Here is a 22,859-nt window from a genome sequence, read left to right on the forward strand (position 1 = left end):
TAATTATTCCTTCCATGTAGCCCATCAGAATATGTGCTGCATCACTTCTTCAGCTCTTAATCCGCAATGCAGACAATGCACTGGCTGATACAGAGAAGTAACAACATTCCTCTTCATTCATTCAGCCTCCCTTCTATAGTATTTTTAACTATATCAATATTAGCAAATACTTCCTATGTTTCATTTTTCAGCAAAAATTCACTTTGCTCTGACAAACTACAAGCTACAATTAATGTAGTTAAAACCAATCCCTTACAATTTATTTTCTCTGGAAGATGCAAATATAGAGTGTGGGGGAAGGAAATCTCTTGTGTCACTGATCCAGTGAAAATGACATTTGGACAAAGTGACCTTTTATCAAAATAGTCAAGATAGCTTTTAGCACTTTGGTTGTATTTTGCTCTGTTACATGTTTACAACCTTGACTGAAGCCAAGGAGATTGCACAAGTGTAACTGAAATAATTTTTCTTGTGTGGAGATTGCTAATATTGTAACCTAAAAGAGGGCAAAATGTGTTCAAAGAAGGATGCAAGTCTGAGCAGTAAATTAAGTTTATTACAAACAGGTACAGTGATGCTCCAGCACCATTTATATCTACTGTGTCTCTATTTATCTTATAATTTCCGATACATTATCCAAACCCTTGAATGCTAACAGAGCCATAAAGATTACTGAAGGAAAGATAAACCTGAAAAATACTGACAGAGAAATGTTGAAGAAATAAGACTCATAGATGAGTTTGTAATCTGAAACTAGCATCTGTGATTTTACGTTGAAGGTTGAGATGAAGCCATGTCATTCATTGGAATGCTGTCATCTAATCTCCCTCTGCTGTCCTGTCCTTCTGACATTGTGGTGGAGGGATTGTAGTAAGACAGATCTCCAAAGTTCAGATCATAAGATCCAGGTGAATTATCTAATCGGAGAACTAGGGGGGAAAAAGGACATTTTGATCATTATGGATGTTTTTATGGTGCTTACCCCAGAGTTTCTCAGAATGTTAGCTTTCGTTTTGTAAAGTCTCTGGGGAATGAAAGTCTTGTTATCTCTCTCTCTCTCTCTTTTTTTTTTTTTTTACAGCTAGGGAGCTGAGCCTGAGAAACTAAAAACCCTATTCAAAGTGCACTGATGTCAATGAATATTGTTCCATATAAGTCAGTGGGCTTTGCTTCAGGTCTCAAGTGACTTACTTATGATCAAACTGAGGAAACGTGTGGTAGAGATAAAAATACAACCCAAATATTGTGATTATGTATCTGGTGTTTTACTGCAATATTACCTTTACTTTCTTAATTTAAGAAAGAATTTCTCTCTTGTTTACTAAAAAGATTTACAGTTCACAGACTTATTTATAACCCTAAGAAAGAGGCAAAAAATGATATATGAGTAGTTGAAATCAAAACGGGTCCTCATACTATGCTATAGTATATTAAAATTCTTCTATCTCAGTTTCTGTAGTGTTAGGAAAATATTTAAAATACGAAATGTATGTTTTACCTTCTGTTCAATCAAAAATTTGATATGTACACTTCAGAAAACCTTGTGAATTTTTACTAGATTTTTTTAACATCCACAGATATGTGTTTGTGTAACAACTTAATACAACATTTGTAATTGTATAGTCCGGTAAAATCTTGTTTGTGTTTAATCCTTACTATAGTATTACTTTTTTAGTTATATAGCTTTGTGCCTACTGAGTGCATCATTCTGGTAAAATTCATTATATCCTTAGTAATAAGATGCACAAAACAGGATATATATAAAAAATCTGTATTGTCACTATAGTGGTAGCCTATATCCTGTGCCCTGTATTTTGATCAATATAAAAGGGCAACGTAGTGGTGGCTTTTCCAATTAACATTCTCCTTTCATTAGGTGTACATGAGAACATGACCCTTAAAGTATTGAAAGAAGTTTTAAAAATAGAGAAAGGGAAATTTGGGAAGGGAACCATGATATCAACATATATGTATATGTAGATATGTAACACATATATCTACAAAGATGTATATGTGTGTTGTCAGTTCATGCTAATAGACCTACCTTGTCCTTAATTTTCTCCTTATACAAATACACTTGTATTTTATTCAGTCAGGGTTTGTAAAAATTAGTAACAATATGTATCATTCCAACAGTGGAAGATTAATGAGTAAATATTAACTTTAGTGGTGCTGATGATCTTATAAGATATTAGTGTACCTATTGGCTCTAATTTTAAATAAAGGGAACATTTATTCTATATCACATGGAATTTATACAATTATTTTCTTACTTGGCCTCCGTTTTTAACTTCTCTGGACGCTGATGTTAATCCTTTGGTTTGGGATCCTCTCACCTAGAAGGACTATTAAATAAGAGCTGGTTCCTTAGCCTACTTAAGCATTAGACCCCAGATGCTCTGGGCCTCTCTCCAACTGGTAGATAAGTACTGGGAATTCTTACCAGCTGGCACAAATTAGGGAATAATCTAGAGTGGGATCAGAGAAAACCAGAGGGCTATAGCAGCCTCTTGTTTTCCACTTCATATGGTTGAAACTGGGTGCATGAAAGGAACTTGTCCATAAATACTGTATTAATAATACTTTTAAGTGGTGGCATGTAATTCAAAGTTTACACTCCTAGGTTTAGTTTGGATGAACATTTAAAATGTATACACTATTTAAACTACACCAGTTATCCAAGATGCAAAAGTTCACTGTCTTGTGAGGATAGGATTTGGGATGAGATTTTTCTGATGCTCCATCATTTTAGAACAGCCAGAAATACAGCTCTTATTTGTTGATACTTCAGTGCTGCTAGTTCTGGATCCCAGGAGTGCATTGAAAATACTGGGGAAAAATCAAGTGAAGAGTTCAAACTTTTAATAGAAACCTGCAATTTGACAATCAAATCATGAGCTTTGTATTGTTTTATGATTTATAAAAAGGTGCAGAAAGGGTTTTCTCTTTCTTCATTTTGAACATTGTTTCCTTAAAGGGAAGATTTGACGGAGAGGGGAGGCATTGTTTGTTTTACCTGTTTATAAAAATCCTGATTTTCTTGCAAAACTTTGACTTAAAAATTCATAGGACTACTGCATAGATACAAAGGAGATTAAATATGATAAACTGAGAGGCAGAAAGTTTATTTTTAGTCAGATTTTTAAAAACTCTCTGGAACAGATCCTGAGCTCGTGTAAACAGGTTTAGCTTTACTGAAAGCCTAGAGATCAAGTGATTTACATAAATGGTGAACCTGACCCTTTTTTTTCTTTTTCTGTTAACATCTGTATTAAGTGAGTATCTAACACTTGAAAAAGCTCATTGTTTAAAATACTTCTTAACCCTCAGTGAACAGTGTGAGAGTGCTCTACATTTTTTTAACTTCAGTAAGTTTTTTAGCAACATTATTGAAAGCTAGGCTGTGCATTTCTGATAGTAGTCAAGTTTAAGAAAAAAAGAAAACCGTTTTCCAATTTTTAATAAATTGATACATAAGAAAATCTGTTAGTGAAATCTCACTGCCACTGAAGTAAAAATTTTAACTTACATAATGTAAATGAGACAATGTATCACTGTAAGACCTATGTGCAGATATAGGAAATCCCTCATTTTCAAAATATTTGTCATTATCTTTACCTGGATCATTCCTTGTATCATCATAAAGTCGTTGATGGGAAAATGGTTCAGACTTTCTCTTCCCACACGTAAAATATCCAATTAGACCAATTAGTGCAAATCCCAGAAAGGTTCCTACAGTGGCACCAAATACTATTCCTCCATTGTAGTGTTTCTCTGGATAGTGGAGAGAGAGAGAAATTAATTGAAATAAAAATTACAAATGGATTGGCTAGTTTTTCAAATGCCCTTTTATATCAGATGAGGACCTAGGGCCAGTTTCTGTTTCACTTATTAAACACAAAAAGGAACTTAGGTGCTTAGCTCCTGCTAAAGTCCCTGAGAAACAGTGAATGCAAAGGTCAGTGAGTCTTCCTTCTTGCTGTTTTTTTTGTGTGTCAATCTTTCTTTAGTGACTCCAAAGGGCTGTAGGAACTGGCTCTTGGGCTGGCTTGCATGGCACCTTCCAAATCTTCCAGTTCATGGTCCAGGCACATGTCTTCTTTGAGTTTGGACACTTCAGCTTACAACAGAATGTGACCCAGTTTGTGTTGTGCTGGGCAGTTGAGGGGGTCATGTCTGCATGACAGAGGATAGATGTCTAGTCCTAAAGGAAGGGTATTTGGGGGGGAGGGGTTTTCAGTCTCTTGGATAATGGCCTTTTGTTACAAGAGTTTCATGCCTAGGCCCTGGTGTGGTCATATACTTTTCTATCTTTACTTTTGGCTTTACATTTTTATAATGCAGGTTTTTAAAAGTCTTTCTTCCTCCCCTGTTACTTTATTTATTTGATTTTATGCTACCCTTGCCAGTAAAGCTCAGGGAAACTTATAATGAGAGAACATAATAAGTTGAAAACAGGAGAGCAATGAGAGAACAAAAAAGAACTTTCTAAAATATAAAAATGAAACAGAAACCGCCTAAATAGCATCTTATCAAAGGTTTGCTTGATAAATGTCTGATGAAATAGAAAGGTTGTACAACACTTCCAAAAGACGTCTGGGTTTGGGCTCTGGTGGGTCTCAAGTGGGTGGGAGTTCCAGAGCTGATGAGCAACTGTGAAGAGTAATCTTGCAGGCGTTTTTGCAAATGGACCTAGCATACTGATGATACTTTTAGGAGGCTGCTCTCAGCAAGGATAAGATAATGGTGTGTTAAAAAAATATTCTCAGGGACTTGAACAGGATGAAACAGAATTGCACTGAAGCACCTAGGTTTGTTTAGATGTCTAATAAAAAAAAGGATGCCTGGTGACATGAAATACACATCCATTCACCTACTTTCATGAACTCAAAGCATTTAGTAGAAAATGGTTAAGTCAGCCTCTCAGTAACCTCTTGAATTTAGAACTATTCCCAGAGTCAACTGTGACACAGAAAAGTTTGTGGTCAGACACGAATTTGACTAAGAGCTGGGAAAAGAATCAAGAAGTTGTGATTTCTAGTCACTTGGTGTAGCTATAAGTGAATGAACTATCCTCTGATATATTATGTACTTAACCTTATCTTTACAAATATACTCTATTATTTTAGGCATCTCAATTTTTGGCCATTTAGATTTAGAATCCTTAAAAAAATTGACTTTACTTTTTTCAGTTCTTCGGCTAACAAAAGTTACTTTTATAAAATCTGAATTATAATAGAAAAGTACTGCCTTGGATTGTAGTCTATTGTTTCCCCAGACTAGATAATAATAAAATACTATAATTTTATAAATTGAGACTTTGGTCACAAGTTTTCTAGACTCTTGTGGCCATGTCTACATGAGATACTGACTGCACCGTCATTACTGGACAGTCATTTAGTACTTATATAAACAAGTACTAAATGAGTGCACAGTAGCCCCAGTTATGCCTTTATGCCTCAATTCCAGATCTGTATTGGAGATATTTCCCTTTCTCTTACCCTTCATCAGTTTTATTTTAGAGCTCTTTGGAAATATTTCTTCCTACATGTATGGACAATGTCTACCACTGTGTGTCTCTTATCTTGGTAGGGGACTTTGATTTCATTGTAATGATTGATGCTCTTTTTATCGCATTAGAATTCACCACTGAATGTTATCCTCAACTTTGCAGTTAAAATTTGGTGCATAGGACTTAACTTTATGTTGAAATCAAAGTAAATGCTTTAATATTAGTCTGAAGCTTCACTGAAACCTAGAAATGCAGAAATGTGTGAACATTATGTTAGAGGCAAGGATTTTTGTGGGCAGTGTCTTTTATTGACCCAACTTCAAGGATGGGATAGACCTGGAAAAGCTTTCAAATGCACTGCATTCTTCTTAAATTCTTCTTAAAAGTTATCTCGGTGGGGGGGAGGGGAATGGGGGATTTCAAAACATTTCAGGTAAATTCAAGTTTTATCTGAAAAAGTTCATATAGTATTCTCCCAAATAAGGTAAAAAATTTCAGTTGTCAGTATTATAATCATGTTACATTATTTGACTGTAATCAAACCTCTACCTTTACTGGTTTCTTTTGGATATGATGAAACAGTAGAACTGTTGGTCAAATTCTGATGTACACTTGTAGCATGTGAAATTGTTTTGAAGTCTGTTGTGGGATGGTCACTCTTTGAAGTAGATAATGTAGTTGGTGAACCATTAGTAGGAATTGGTTCTGTTGGGTTCAGTAGAGAGTGTTTGGTGGAGAGTACTGTAGTAGAACTGAGGTTGTAAGTGACTGTAATGACGTGGGTTGTTGTTTTTGGTGATTCATTGCCAGTTATGTGTATGGTACTTGCAGTCATTGTATTATTAACAGTTCTAGATGTTGCTGAAGATGATAAAATTCTGTTGGAGTTTGTTACAGAGATACTTGTGATATTTCTTGTTGTCTCCATTACATGCAGAGTAGAAAATAGCCTGATTCCAGTAGTCGTATTCTGAGCTCTGCTGTTGCTTTGAGTGTTGTTCCCTGTTATGGTATTTCTCATCACTGCATTTTCATTGGTGGTAGGTGATGTTGTCTGGTGCACAACAGGAAGAATGATATCAGTAGTTCCAGGAGGTCTTGTCTTGTTTAAAGTTTCTTGTATTGTAGGTGGAGCTTTAGTTGTGGATGAGATATTGGATGTAGTGCTGTTACCATTGCTTCTGCTCCCTTGTAAACTAGCCAGCAACAAAATAAATATAATTCCACAGGAAGTCTGCATAGTACTGACTTTCAAGGTTTCTTTCTTTATGGAGGAAGTAGTCTAAAAGAAGTTAAGTTGTGTAAATTATTAGTTATGGGAAGGAGGGAAGAATAATTAAAGACCTAGATATGTTAAGTTTCGATCAACATACTATAAAGTAGAGATTCATAATGGTAAAGCTCGATTTTTTTGAGAACTTAATAATAGTATCATGGAATCATAGGGTGCGAAAGAGACCTCAGAGGTCATCTATTCTAAACTCCTGAATAAATCAAGTATATGCTATTTGCTTACTTTCCCAGATGCCTCACCTAAGTGGTACGCTTCCAAGTATCTGGTGATTTCTAGTTAGGTAGAAGCACTCTAGCCATATGCAGGAAATAAGAGCTGTATCTAGCTCATAAGTTGAGGTTTGGTTTTTTTAATTTTCCGTATTCCAAGCCAAATTAGCCAAAACAAATTCCAAATCTGAGAGTCAGTCCAGAACTGTAAGTGGCCCTCCTACCGGCAAACATTTTCCACCCCTATGTGGGGCTTCAAACAGATGCAATTGTTAGTTTGTCTTAGAAGATGAGGACTCCTCTTACAGTCTTTATGACCTTGTGGGGGTAAACATAACAATAATACAGCTACTACCAGGTGACTGATGATAGTTTAATAGCCAAGCTAGCCTACAGAGTTAGTGGAGTTTTAATGTAGTCCCTCTTCTGTGCTAAACTAGAATCTATGTTTTGTGTCCTGATTTTTGTGTGTTAAGCTCCTGATCTACAGTTCCATAGATTTTAGATGCACTCTCATGTGCTTATTTAGCTTTTCGTAAATAGTAGAGGATAAGCTATCAATAGCCCTCAGGCATCACTTCTGTGCAATCCTCCCTTCTAGAAAGGACAAAATAAGGTGAAGTCCCACCTTCAGCATCAATTTGGGTGCCAGTGAGCACATTTGCGCAAGACATTTATTGGTTTACTGTGCAGTTGACTAATTAGTTGTGCAGTAAATGTCTCAGCATCTACACATGTGCCCATGATCAATTCATGTCCCTGGCAGCTGGGGGGGCACGGCTGCACCAGTGGTAGTGGGAGCGCAGTGGTGGTGGTGGTGAGCAGAGAGCTCCCGCAGATGCCTCTGGCGCTGTCAGCAGGGGGGTGGGCATGGTGAGCACCCACCAGGGGTTGGTGACCACCCACAGGTACCACTGGCAGGGGGTGCACCACCTTTTTGCGGGGGGTGCACCGCCATGCACCCCATCCGCATTGACCCTGCATGTGCCCCTATTAGGCCAGCATAAACTAATTTACTTCATAGCACAACGGTACTTGTAAATACAAGTGCTATCCTGCTGCAGAGTATAAAACTGCATCGCAGCACATGTGTAGATGCTGAAGGGGCTGGCTGGTGCATGAGAGTGTATTAGTACAGGGGCTGGAGGAGCAGCTGCAGGCTGACCCCATTACCTCATGCCAGCTGGGGATGCTGTGACCTGGCTCCATGTGCTGTGCATGAATAAATGGTGGAGCTTATTGCTCCAGAGTTAATTGCTCCCAGGTACATGTTCAAACGGTATGCCTGGGAACAATGAACTCTGAGGCAGTAAGCTCAGCAGTTTATTCATGCATCATAATTGCACAATGTAGTTGTGCCCTGTGGGAGGGACATATGTGATCTAGTGGCTTCTTTCTTTTCACCCCTCTACAGCTACTGCTCGGCTCTTTATCCTTTCATATATGAAGGTTTTTGTTCCTTTCTATATTACAGAGTTGTGGGTAAGGAGAAAAAGGCAAAGGGATTATAATAGTATGTACTAAATTCAGCCAGCACTTCTGTGTCACCCTCAATCATTTGACATCTTATAAGATGATTTAGTCTAACAGGAGTGGATCTATAGAATAGAATTTTGTCTAATATGCTTGTAAGTATATTTTCTAGTTTGGCAAACTGACCATTCCTCAAATAGAGGCTGGTCATCCAGCAGACAGGTTTTGTGCTAGTTAATTTTTTTCAGCTAAAAGATAAAACATTGTTTTTATTAATACTCTACAGAAAAAAACACTCAATTTCTGTGATGTAATTTTCAGCTTAGAGGTATTTTTTAAAGGCTGAGTCAAAAAGCTGTAACTGACTATGAAATGCTGCACACTATTACAATGAAAATTGCTTTGTTTCCATCATACTTGGATATTGGGACATTTTTTCCCCAATCCCAGTAGTAACTGCAGAACAGTATGACAAAAAAAAATGTAACTAATTATCTACCAAGCTTCCAAATATTCACTTTCATTTTAAAAGTACCTTTTTTTAACTCACCACAAGGAAGGAAAGGTCATGGCATCAGTAGCCAGGTCTTTGTTGAACAAAGTGAGTTTTGTCATATTTCTCATTTCACCTTGACTGCAATTTGAAACTACTAAGGGGAAATAATACCAGTTTGTTTTAACTGCACCATTCATTTCTCTTGCATAATGCTAGAGAGTCCATATTTCTACTGGACAAAGTGTGTTTTGTAATCCCCTTAATTCTCTAATTTTCCTCCTGGGAGAGGAAAAGGATGAAAGCTCTTTACCACAAAGTGTATTTATAATAGTCTGGGGCTATGTTTAGCTGTGTTCTCTGGAAGACCTTTAGTATCTAATTATTAACTGGTCTTTTTTTAGTACAACATTAAGGTTCACATAACTCAGAAGAACACTGTTGTCCTCCAAAGACACTCGTTGCCCTTACAGCTGACTATATGCTTGTTGCAGTACAACAGCAGGTATTATGCTCCCAGTACTGTGGATTACTGTGTGAATAAAAGAAAATTAGCTGTAATCTAAAAATGTTCTAATTAGCTTGAGCTACTAATAGACAAATAGAGGTATGAACTGAATATAAATGAAAAATTATTACCGCTTCTGGTCTCACAGAAGCCATCCAAATAAGTAGTGGATCCACTGAAATCAATGAAGTGAAGTTAATCGCACGTCAGCCAGGCTTTCTCCCTTACAGCTAATCAACGCTGCAGTGCAATTTAGTGGTAACTAAGCTGGCTTGGAACAAGCTTGCTTGGGTACTCATATAAGTTGAAGCATGGCAGCTTGGAGCTCAAGACAAGCTAACCATCCCAGTATTTACCCTGCTGCTTGGAAGAGGTTTGCTGCCTGCACATGGCTAGATCCTTCCGGTACCCAAACCAGACAATTTAAAGCTGTGTTAGGTTTGTTTACACTACACTGCAGTTAAAATGGTGATATAGCCTCAAATTCTTTCCCATTATGTGCATAGCAGTGCCTGCATAGAGTCCATGGAAGCCAGTGAGTATTTGTGTGCACAGGGGTTCATCATTGCAGGATTGGGCCTTACCGATGAAATTACATATAGATCCCTAATTTAATGTAGATGATTTGCCAATTTAGATTTGCTTATGGGTTTTGGACAAGCTCTTTCTATCATACTTTTTATTATTTTTATCTTTAACGTCCATATCTAAGATAATGGCTACAGAAACTTACTCTTTGTTTATAAAAGTTAAAGCTTCTGTCTTTATTTTATCCATCTTTTGAAGGGCAGTTCTTAAACTGTGAGTAGGCAATAGTTCCTCTTCATACCCATGCATATAAGTATGCATATGCAGGGAGAAGTCCTTGTCCCATTGAAGTTAATGTCTTCACTAGAACTACTCTTCTACCCACAACTGTTATGGTAAATGTCTTGTTGTTATTACCTAACTTTTTTGTCTCCTTTCCATTTCTCTGGTTTAAGTTAAACATTTTTTTCTGTTGGTTAACTCTACCCAGTGGGCTATAGATAAAGACAGGTTAATGGTTTCTGACAAGTAATTGTTTTATTTATATATGGAATGCATTCAATGATTCTTTTTTGGTAAACTCTTTAGAGAAACACAAACCAATTTTTGCCAGGGTATAGGAAAGGATTTATATACAAAACTCACACTGCTATACATATAAATCTGACCTATCAGATGAATGGATGTTGTTCAGTTACTGTCTCATGGGAAAATGACAGGTGTAGCAGGGCAGCTCCACACCCAGGGTAGCATCAGCTGCTACCATGCTGATGTTGGCAGCATGGTCAGCTGTTTCTGTGGTAGTGGCTATTTTTGCTGCTGCTTCCAACAAAGGTGGCACCAGGGGCTGCTGCTTCAGTCCCCCCAGTTACGTTACTGGAAATAATGTGATATTCAAAACTATATGTTCACATTCTTATTCACAATGTTAACACAATCATATTCCATCTGTTTTTCTTACTAATCCTTGTCAAGCTTTCTGATTCCTATAGGAAATTGATAGATATGTGACTACATAGCTATCACATTTCTGTTTGAGTTCTGTAGCGGAAAGTGTGGCTAGGGACAGAAGTTATGCACAAACCAGTTTAAGTGATCAGAAACTGGTTTAAACTTGTAACAGAAAAGAAGTTGAGTGCACATAAACCACTTTCAAAATGACCCAAACCAGTTTAAGATAAACCTGCTTGGATGTAGTATCAGACTTAACTTAAGTCAAACTGGTTTATGAAACTTGTGTCCCAGATCCCTTCCTGGCTCAAGTTAACTCACAGTCCCCCAACATCCCAGGCTGCTTTGCAGCCCTGGGCTATGCTGCCTGCTCCAGTGGAGCAGGGACTGCCTTGCTTCTCTGCTCCTTAACCTGCTTCCTGCCTGCATCCATCGGCCCAAAGGGGCAGGGGAACAGACCCCCAGACAATCCTACCCAGGGTCTACACAGCATATGGGGGGAAGGAAAGCCCCTGTGGTGGGGGCTTTTCTGGCCCTGGCAGCCCTCTCCCCTTCTCTCTTCCCAGCTGCTGATTGCTTCAGCAGCTGCCACAGGAGAAAGGCAGAAGAAGTCCTCCCAGCTGGGTGCCTGTCCTTGCAGTCCAGCATGGGGCACCATGGGGCTCCTGCCTTAGGGGACTTCCCCCCTACCTCCACCCAAGGTCCCCCAGCCCAGGGCAGCCCTAGGGAACTGAGGGGAATTCTTTCCCTCCTGAACCAAACCACAGAGCTGCTTGGCTCAGCCCCCATTAGTCTCAGGCAGCTTCAGTAAACAGAGGGAAATTCTCCTCTCCTCCACAGCCAGTTTTTCCTTAACTGCTGTGAGTCTGAGGCAAAACTAATGAATTTCCCTCTGCTCCCTGAGCTATCCCTGAGACTCGCAGCAGGTAAAGCAAGGGGTTGGGGTTGGGGAGGGGAAGAATTCCCCTCAGCTCCCTGGGGCTGCCTGGGGCTGGGAGACCCTGCGCTGAGGTGAGGAAAAGGCCCCCAGTGTGGGGGCTCCCCAATGCCCCCATGCTGGGCTGCATAAACAGGCATCCAGCCCCGAGGACTTCTCCCTCCCTCCTGTGGCAGTGGCTAAAGCAGTCAGCAGCTCAAAAGAGGGATAGGGGCAATTCTCCTCGACTCCCCAGGGCTGCCTAGGCTGGGGAACCCAAGCTGGGGGAAAACTCTAGAGGAGGAGGCTCCCCCAAAGTAGGCCAGCACCCAGACAGGGGGCTTCTTAATCCCCTGTGGGGGGACAGCAGAGGTTTTGGGACATTTGGCTGGGCTGGCAATGGCCAGCAAGTTGGGAGACTTGCTCTGGCACCCACCGTGTACTGGTCTCTGGTCTCAGTCAGTACAGTCTTCCCCCGCCTTTCCCAATTGAAACTGAATGTCAGTTCAGTTGGTTATTGGTTCAACCTACACAGCATAGAGGAAGCTGTCTAGATTGAATCAATTCAGCCTCAGGCTTTTTGACTGTGTGTGCTTAACCTGTGTGTATACCTCTTGTGCTGTGCTTACTGTTGATACTCTTTAAAAAACAAACAAACCACAAGCAAATGCATAAGAAAACATATGTCATGCATTTTCTTCTAAAATTCAATAATTAAACATTCTTCTTGCCCAGTTCCAAATATGTGTTTCCTTCTTAATCAGGATGACTTCCAAGGATTAAAACATTACTAATCAACGTGTAAAAGGCAAAGGGGATCGGATTTGGGGGAGGGGGTTGGGGTTTTTTTTGAAATATCTTTTACTGAACCAACTGTATTGATGGGGGAGAAACTTGACAAGTTTGGGGGCACATGCCGCCCTTTCCCAAGTCTGCAAGAACACTCCAACCCTGCTCCTAATTGATGCATAAAATTGTTTTAATTTGAACAGTTTTTAGCCAGTTTTTCACTAAGAAATATTTTTTCATTAGTTGCCTTCCCTTAAAACAAACCGCTTTTATAATCAAGTTACTCTTTTTTTTTCTTTTGAGTATATCTGGCAACTATACAAGTATACACTTACCCACAACACTTATTATGTTTCCTAGGTACCTTCAATATAGCAAAATCAGCATATGTATTTATAGTTTAGCAACATTTTTGCATACAGAAAACGAGCATGCTGAGCTTATGCTAAACATTATATAGAGTACCAAAGACAACATTTTAAACTGGGAAAAGCTGTTTTAAAGTCAATATTATTGAATGTTATTATATTCAAATTTTCTTAATCAACCAGCTTCTTAACACCAGAAAAATCAACTCTGAGCAAAGTTTCAGTTACACTGAAATATTTTCATATCCCATCAAGTTAGTGCATTTTTATTTGGATTTCTTGTTACAGCTTCGAATTACCAAACTGATTTATCTTCTCTTTTTTTTTTCTTTTCTGTGGATAGTATTTCTAAGAATTTCATTACCAGGTCTCTATGCCCAATATCTTTGGGGGAAAAAAATGAATGCAGCCTTGATTGTTTACTCAAATTCATTTTAAAAAATCTGCTTACCTCTACAGCCTAGGCAAGTAGATGCTGAAATACTGCTGTAGCAGAAGGTGCGATTGGTTTAGTGAAAATAGTAGAATGAAGGTACTGTAAATGTGACAGTGTCACACTCCTCAGGAATGCACTGTAGAAACTAAACTAGGTGGGGCCTTACTTCTTTGTATGTAATAGAGTACCTGAGAACCAGACTGACCTGCTTCTCTGTCATTGTTGAGCTCTGTCATTAGAGAGTTCACAGAAATTGCAGCCTTCATACAAAATGGATAGACAAAGGCCCATTGCTTCTGTGAGGATTGCAAATCATTGCACTGATTTTCAAAAAGACAATAACAGCTTTCTAAGAACTACATGGTATTGCTCTATAAAATAAACAGTAGACATTTTAATAAAGACCACTAGTGGTTTTATGCTATGGTACACTTTCCTACTGTACATGTATTCCACGTTAAAGGTGAGTGAAAAGGATTTGTTTTCAGAAAATGGGAAAGCAAAAGTTAGTCATAGTATGTCTTGATAGGTCTCACGTTTCTAAAAATAGGAACGGTCTACTGAAAAAAATGTTTACATGCTCTTGGAAATGGGCCAATACTTATGAATCTGAAGAGCATTGAATCAGTAATTTGTAGGGAGTAGAAATGGAGGCGTAACCAGAAACCCAGTTTTCAATGCTTTTACACTTTTGAAAACTTGGATCCAGATATAAATCTTGCAACTGAGACCCTGCTCCACCTACTATGGTATAACCTTAAAGGTAAATTTTGGCAAAATGGAAAGCCCAATGTATACCACACAACTTTTAATCTACAGAAGTTTTTAGGAATCTGCTGTTTTTATTTATTCTATAGTGTGTATTGGAGAGGGACTCAGAAGTATTCCAGTAGTCTCAAATCATTCCATAAGTTGAATATCATGACGTTTTTCTCTATTAAAACTTGATTTTTTGAAAGAAGTACAACTGCTGCAGCATCGTTATTGGGATATTAATGATAGACTGTATCTTTAGTAAATTTAAGCCACTTCCGGTATGTGCTTAAATTATTCACTGCACCAGGTCTACAATCATGCAGCTTACTTTAAGCCTTTTGATCATAGATCAGGAGTAGCATGTGTGGACACTTTATGGTGCTGGAAGGTACATTGGGAACCTGGTGTAAGTAACTGGTAGTGGTGGTTGGGGGACAGGGTTGGCAGGTCCAAAGGGTGGGCCTGCAGTGGGGGCTGCTGAGTTCCCAGGGAAGGTTGTCTGGCAGTGGCTGGGGATCAGGGGTCTAAAAGTATCCTGGTCAGGGTAAGGAAGGTAGATAAGAAGAGTGCAGCCCCAGGGCTGGGGCAAGCAGCTGCATTCCAGACATGTGCAGACATTCACTACATCCAGCTAACCCATTTCTAATCTAAGTTAGTTCACCTTCCTCAGGTGAAATAATTTATATCAAGCCTGCCATTTTTGGCCTGATTTAACCTCCCCAAATGTCTTCCCGGTTGGGCATTCAGATCAACCTAACCCTAGTTAGGTCCATCTAAATGTAACATATGCACATACCCTTACATATAGACTCTGGATTATGGAAACATGCATTAGGCCATTGGTTCTAAATGTTTTTGGATTTCAGGCTCCCCTCACTGGACTCAAGGCAGCCCTCCATAGGTTTTCTGAATTGAGTGACACCCAGTTTCAAAAACTAATTTATATATCACAATACTTACCTCGCAGAGGGTCCAGGCAGTGGGGGTGAGACTCTGCCCAGGCAAAGACAAACCTCTTAGCCTATGCTTATCTGCTTATCTCTTCACACCTCACTTATCTCTTTACATCTTTTGGTGGCCTGGTTTAGCATCCCTCCATTAGGCAACACTCTCCTCTCTGTTGTATGGTCTGCTTAAACAGGGTTTATTACAGGATCAGTGCATTATTTTCTTAACATTTCCTGTCGTTGCAACTGCTACTAGTAGTAGCAATGTTGGGAGCTCTAAAATAGGTAATTGTCACGGGGGCACTCGGGTGCCCCGTGCCTAAGTGGGGATTAGGGCCTCTGCTAATTGCCAGGGCAGCTCAGGTGCTGGTTGCTGGAGCAACCAGGTTGGTCAGATGACCAGAAGGGGGCAGGGCCAGGCCCTTATAAACAGCCCAGACCGGAGCCTGGCTGGCAGTTCCCTTCGGGCAGCCGGAGGAGCAAGAGCTCTGCAGTGGAGCTGAGCTGAGTCGGGCAGACGGATAGAATGAGTAGCTGCATCATGGCAAGGGGGGAGAGAACCCTGACTAGGAGGTCTTACTGGAAGGCCAGGTGGGGCCTGGACTTTATGTTATAGCCGGTAGGCTTATTGTTCTGTTACAGCCGGTTGGCTTATGGTTCTGTTGTGTTCATTGTGTAAATAACCGGAGGACCGGATGAGGCTGTAGGGGTGTGAGGAGGCCTCACAGGAGCTCCCCAGTAGTCTGGGGTTTCCTGGGTGCCCTGTCCGGGCACAGAGCTGTGCTTGGGAGGCAAGGTTGTTTGGCACCAGTGTGGTGCGGTGTGTGGGGGCTGAGACCCCAACCCGAGGGCAGTGTTCTGCCCAGACAGGCAAAAGACCCCAAGAAGGGCAGGGGGCCAGGCACAGCTGCGTGCAACCTGAGACCCAAGCATGGTTTAGTGTGGGCCAGAGCCCAGAGAGGGCGATAGCGCGGAAAGCGCAGGGCAGAGCCCCGCAGGGGGTGAGAGCATTACGGTGAGCCCCGCAGGGGGCGAGAGCATTGCGGTGAGCCCTGAGCACAGAGAGCGCGTGTATAGGGCCCAGCGAGGGCGAAGAGCACGGCAAGCGCGGGATAGGCCCGAGTGTGGGTGAAAGTAGCCCAAGTAGGGTGGAAGACCCTGAGAAGGGTCAAGGGACCAGGCACGGCTACGGGCCACCTGAGCCCCGGCATGAGAAGCACGGATTGGGACAGCCCCAGAGAAGAGCGAGGGCGCAAGAAGCGCGTGGCAAGCCCAGAGGCACTAGAGAAGGGGCACTGGTTGCGTGACAATCCCAGAGGCACTAGAGAAGGGGCGCTGGTTGCGTGACAAGCCCAGAGGCGCTAGAGAAGGGGCGCTGGTTGTGTGACAAGCCCAAGGGCACCGGGCAGGGCGCTGAAGGGAAAAGGGACCAGACAACATCTGGAACAGCTGCGAGGCTTGGGGCATGCTAAAGGGGAGGTAGGAGGCACGTATAGCCCATAAGGCTGGGGTTGCACCAAGTCACCCCGTCTGGTACCGGGGGGGGGCAGTATGAGCAGAACACTGTGTCCAAGGGGATCGTAAGGCAGCCTCCCATATCAAACTATTATACCAACAAGACGTGGCGGGTGAGAATAGAGGGTGCTGGATCACTAACTTGGCACGGTAAGGGGCGCTAGCAGGATCACGGCTGCTCCTGGGCCCCACTCCGTGACAGTAATGTAGACAAATCTCTAGCATATAGCCACTGTTTTAAACACCATGTCATCTAGACCACCTCTGATCAGAAGTAGATGTCTTAAATCAGTGGTTCTAAACCTTTTTTGTACCAGGACCCATTTGTAAACATCAATGGCCAGCCCTGACCCACTGCTCCTCACTCCCGACCCACTGCCCCCAGCACTCACACCCCCATTGTGAGGGGTGGGGAGGCCCCAAGCAGGCCCTTGCAGCCTGGAACTTTGCCAGCCTGCAAGCAAAAAGCCATGGTTTTCCACATTTTTTTTCCTTTAAAGAATCCATTTTTAAAGTTTGTTTGTTACCCTTTCATATATTCTTATGACTCACCAGCTGAAAAATGCTGGCATAAATCATGAGCAGCCAGTCAATGCTGGTACTTTTACCATTGTTATCACCGTTAAAGCAGCACCAGTGGAATGCTGCTGGAGGGAGAAGGAGAGTGGGAGGGAGGAAAACAGCTGTAGATCTATTAAGGCATGATCACAATTTAACCATTTATTATAGATACCAGGAAATATTTCCAGCTTCTTCAGAGTATGTTGTAAGTAGTCCTAGGACATAAAACTATTATTTCACTAAGGAGTAAATTATATATATACTACAGCTCCCCTACAGCAAAATTGACTTTAATTGTTTGTGGATCTAGGATTTATTTTTTATTTTTTTATGAACAGTTCCATTTAGAGATTCTGCTGCTAAAGAATTAACATTCTTGAGGTATGAGCATGCAGGGAAGGGACACAAAGCCCTTCAGTGTCTACAATGGTGATTTGCAAAAGATAAAATTAGCCTACTTACTGTCTTTGCTGCTAGTGGGAAGGTTTGGGATTGAAAGAGTGGTCAGGAGTACAAGGGTAAGAAAGGTTTATTGATTTAATAAACACACAACTACACATAGTATAACAAGACAACAATAACAGACAATAATATTTCATGCCAGCAACTTATTGGTAGTCCCCTCTGATGCCTGGCATACAACAAGTCTCTTAAAGTTCAGCGAAGTCAGGCGTCTTTGATCTGCACTGTCTAGGAGGGTACCGGGAAGGACCCTGGTTTTTGGTCCTTGGATTTTTCGAGATCCACTGGCCTACCAAACCCAGGTCAACAGCCAGTCTTCAAAATGGTAGCTTTCTTTACAATGCTGCATCTTCCTTCTGCTGATTCTCAGATGTGCTAGCAAATTTATAGCTTTTTGAGCTAACAGACACTCACAACCTTAAACGAAGAACTTTTCTTATTTGACTAACCAATAGCAGTACGAGCCTCTGCGTTTTTCTTATAAGGTCAGTTTTAGCTGCGTCACTGCTTACAAGGCCTTAACCTAGTTTTTTAAACTTTTAACTAAACTTTTAGTTATAACATACATTTTACAATGCATGAACAAACAACAAGAAACACCTGGTCCAACCATCACAGGACACTCAGCAAGCACCTTTACCAAGCAGACACAACTCTTAGCTGCCACACTTACTACACTAGTTCTCTCAACTGATTGTTAACCAGCTGTTTAGCTATAGAGTAGGCCATCAAGGTATCAGGTGAATAGAATATATTAAATATATAGGGGAAAAATAATATTGTACTCACAGTTGTAATAGCATGCAATTCTTGAGAGATTAGTATGCTAATTCTCAAACTACAGTCTGAATCCTCCAGGTACCTAGCAGTACCTTTTGAACAGCATCAGAAGAGAAGCTGTTCTGGGATTAAGATACTGCATGGGGACTTGGTCCAAAAGGAGGGCATCTTTCTCATTCTCACAAACAGGAAGTGGTTAGTGTAGCTGAACAGCAGAAGAACTGCTATTAGAAGTTTATTAGAAATCAAGGGCCAGATCAGGCACCTGTTCCTGGACCGAGGTGAAATCAGTAGAATTGTGTAGTGTGAAGTTGTCATCTATGACAGGAAGGGCAGCAGACTCAAACCCCAAGAGCTGCTTTGTTTTATTGGAGTCTGTGGTTATCAATAAATTGAGGCTCTGAAAGGAAATTTTAAATACAATACAGCTTTGAACTGGTCATGTATGGGGCTCATTAGTATAGAGTTCTTACTTCTTTTCAAAGAGAGTGGGGTAGTAATACACAATAGCAACCAACTTGCTTTGTTGTTTTTTTATATAGGTTGTCTTTACCACCTGGAGGTATTGCCTGATATTCGTGGAGTAATCTAAATAAGTCACTGACTGGAATTTTCCAAAAGTCCCAACTGGCTCAAGAGCCCAAATTCCATTAAATATCTGTGGGCATAGCTTGTAACTTACCTAATCCTTTTTGAAAATACTATTCATTAAAAGGCACTGCACTCGGTTATAACTGTATAAAACCAGAGCTACTAACAGCAAAATCTTTTTTGTCTCTCTTACCCTTTTTCATGTTGTGTATTGAACCCCAGTTCAATACACAACATTCAAGATGAGTCATTCTCCATTTTTTCCCTACAGCAGCAACAACCTTTCACTACATATAAGCTTACATCAAAACAGAATTGCTAACCTTTCTATTAAATCAATCTTTCCTGTTCAAACACCCCCAGCAACCGTCCTATTCTTCTTCTGAATGATTAAGCATTGTATAAGACTCATTAGATGTATTATCAGCAGGATCACTGAGAAAGACATAAAGCCATCCACATGGCCCAGAACGTGTAATAGGTGGTCTATGCCAAAATGATATGTAATACATGAAGTTAACAGTGCACTAAGTTCTTGGATGTGAAATTCAGACATACTTTACAGCCACAAGCTAAACTGGAAAAAGGAATGTAAAAAGTACTATTTTTTTTAGTAAGGTGGGGCCTTTGTACATGCCACAATTTTTGCCCTTTCTTGGGCTGCAACAGCATGACTGTTTGCACAAGTAGGTTTTCCAGATGCTTTAAAAGCTTTTCTGGTGCATTAAAGTAAAACTCCTCGGGTGTAGTTTAGTTTGGTTCACTGCAAATTAGTGTCATGTTCATGGATTCATTGTATGCAACCACAAAGGCACTGTGTAATGAGACTCTTTGTCTACCAGATGGTGATGCGACTTTTTTGTAGCTCATCCACCCCTTTGAATGGCTTCTTATTTCAAATTGCTTCTGCCTTTTTTCTTCTTTCTTGTGGCATGTGCCAGCTTCGTGCTCCCACAGCTGCATGGCATAGCATGGGTTGTGGGGCTCTGGGCCAGGGGTGCAGTGCTGAATTATCCTGTTCCCCTGTGGCTGGGGACTGGGCTTAATTCATTCAAAAACCAAGTGTGTACAAACACTGGTGCGACACTCCAATGCTTAATCTGTTTGAAAACCTAGTACATGGAAGCACTGATGCATCGTCCCAAAATAAACAAGTTAAAATTTTATAAACCTATTGAGTTTAAACAAGGATTAAACCCTGTGGTGTGTACAGATGCCCATGGAGATGAAAGATGAGAGAAAATGTAAGAATATAGACAAATGTAATAATTTTATCAATATCAAAGTATATCAATATAAACTGCTACAATGCAGATATTGTATCTATGTGAACCTGTAGCTATACAAATGTGGTCAAACTATTCACCTTTGAACCTGTTTAATTCAGAGCAAAGTTACTGTGATATAGCTAATGTGTGTTGCTATAGCATGATACAGGCATAACAGTTTGTGTGCTCCCAGTTCTTGTGGAAATGCCTCATACCCTTTTTGAAATGGTGAAAGGTATGTTTGTCTGCACCCTAAAATGTTGCCTCTCTAATTGTTCTTCAAGCTGTCCAAAAATCTTAAATCAGAATACTTAGCCTAGAAATCCCAAAGTAGCTAGCTTCCTTGTGAAAGTCCCAGTGGGTACATCTATATGTGCAATTAGCATATAGAAATAAACTGTGCTGCAGTTTATTGCTCCTGGATTCAGTGTTTGCACATGCACCTTGGACTGCAGCACAGTGAGCCAGGGCAGAGCAACCCCAGCTGCCAGAGGGCTCTGGGGAACAGTCTGCCAGCTGGGGCTGTTCCAGTCTGACTCAGCATGCTGCAGAGGGGCTGACTGGGACACGAGGGTGCTATAGTTTGGGGCTAGCTAGCAGGCAGCACCCACATTGTAGCACCTTCTTGCCCTAGCCAGCCCCATCACTGTCTACATGTACATTTTGCCACACATAACTATTCCACTGTGGAACAGTACTTGTGCCAGGAAATGCTATCCTGTAGTGGAGTTAATTAGTTTACTGTGGCCTAATAGAGCCACACTTCTAGACAGTGACTCTTTACGGCAGAGCTGTGCAGTAAAGTGGCTTGTGTAGATACACCCAGTGAAAGTTACATTAGCAGTCCTAAATTCTTGGCTCCTAATCCAGTACTCCCATTACTTATTAACTAACATACACTGCTTTTCCAATGCCAGTCTAATGTAGTGCCTCTACCTAACCGTAGTGGTTCTTATTTTATTTTAGGGAAGTGGTAAGCATTCTGACTAAAATGTTACCTGCCCCCAAAGAGCTGGGGTCTTCCAATTCAGTCACATTTCCTCTCTTTTTCTTCTAATTCAGGATCTGATCCTGCTGCCATTAATGTCAATGGCAAAATCCCCACTAACTTCTCTCTTTCAGAATTAAATAGATTTCAATGAGATTTTTAGCTACTTGTAATTCTACTTCTGAAAATTAGGCCATTCAAGCCACTCAGGGCATTCATACTATTAGTCTCAAAACATTTAAAAACTTAACCAAGGTAAGTATGGGTATGTTAATGACATTTAGAAATAACCATATGCTGGCACAATGCATCATGGGAATTCTAGGAGGGGGAATTCTGGGAATATCTGCCAGGCAACTTTAGGAAATGAGGAAATGCTGCAATATGCTTACAGAGGACATCATATTTCCCTTGTATTTCCTGTGAGAAAAATGGAGAAATCAGGTCTTGTATTCCCTAATGCATGGAATAGCACTGGCCCTTCTATAGTTTAGCTTGCATCCATATGCAGTGATTATGTTAATAGCACCTATACCCCTTATTAAGTACAATCAATTAGAGTAGAAAGCTCAAACATGCTTGAGTTGGGATTTGTGTGTGTGTATTTTATGGAGTTTAGGGCAACACCTGACAGTATGGCGTGAAAGCTGATCTGGTGTATTTTCTATGGGGGTAAGATAAAGAATAAGTTCCATATAAGCAGTACCAAAGAAGTAATGTATTTAAAAATAATACATTGTAGGTGGTCTACCCATGAAATTAATGCAATGCAATAAATTCTGGAGCATATCACACCCGAGTTTATTGCTGTCAGGCACCACGTTTACGTAGCATATTGAGCCAGGTTGGAGCAGCTTCAGCTGGCACAGGGTCTGGGTTCAGCCTACCAGGCCAGGGTTGCTTCACCCCAGGTCAGTGTGCTGTGGATAGTTTGGCTGGGGTATAATGGGGCTCCAGTGCACAGCTAGCTGGCAGGCAACCCCGACACTGAAGCATTTTTGTGCCACAACCAGCCACATCAGTGTCTACACATGCGTTGCTGCACACTAAAGAATGCCACCATAGTGTAGTACTTGCATTTACAAGTACTAACCTACTGCAGAGTTAGTTTCCTGCAGCCTAATAAGGCCTCACAGGTAGAACATATACACCTGCTCCTTAAATTTCCACCCACTTTCTTATTTATTATATCTTAATTCAATCTGTCATCTTTATTGAAATAAGAAATTATCTAGTAGTGGACAGCGTCAGTATCTCATGGTCACTATTGCATTCTGCAGTGCTTGGATGCATTCAGCTGAAACCTCTACTTAATTTTATATGCAAATCCTCATTCACTAAGTGCATGATAAGATGATTTTCAACTCATAGACCAGCATAAATCAGAATAAATTGTGTAATTAATCAGTTTCATAGTTTCATAGTTTCTAGGGTCGGAAGGGACCTGAGCAGATCATCTAGTCCGACCCCCTGCCATGGCAGGAAGAGCACTGGGGTCAAATGACCCCAGTAAG

General features: G+C 40.7%; 2 protein-coding genes across 2 annotated transcripts in view; one reads left to right on the forward strand and one right to left on the reverse strand.

Moving 5' to 3' along the window:
• The window catches only part of ANO3 (anoctamin 3), a 539,488-nt gene that overhangs the window by 494,429 nt on the left and 22,200 nt on the right, over positions 1-22,859 (forward strand). The window lies entirely within an intron of this gene.
• On the reverse strand, positions 537-13,583 carry MUC15 (mucin 15, cell surface associated). The gene is made up of 4 exons (XM_019519486.1): positions 13,493-13,583; positions 6,062-6,794; positions 3,619-3,774; positions 537-929 (listed from the first exon to the last, which is right to left on the reverse strand). Exons 2-4 carry the CDS (start codon positions 6,750-6,752, stop codon positions 769-771), a joined length of 1,008 nt encoding a protein of 335 aa, XP_019375031.1. The 5' UTR covers positions 6,753-6,794; positions 13,493-13,583; the 3' UTR covers positions 537-768.

Source organism: Gavialis gangeticus, unplaced genomic scaffold, assembly GCF_001723915.1.
Source record: "Gavialis gangeticus isolate Ggan-Ray unplaced genomic scaffold, GavGan_comp1, whole genome shotgun sequence".
Lineage (NCBI taxonomy): Eukaryota > Metazoa > Chordata > Crocodylia > Gavialidae > Gavialis > Gavialis gangeticus.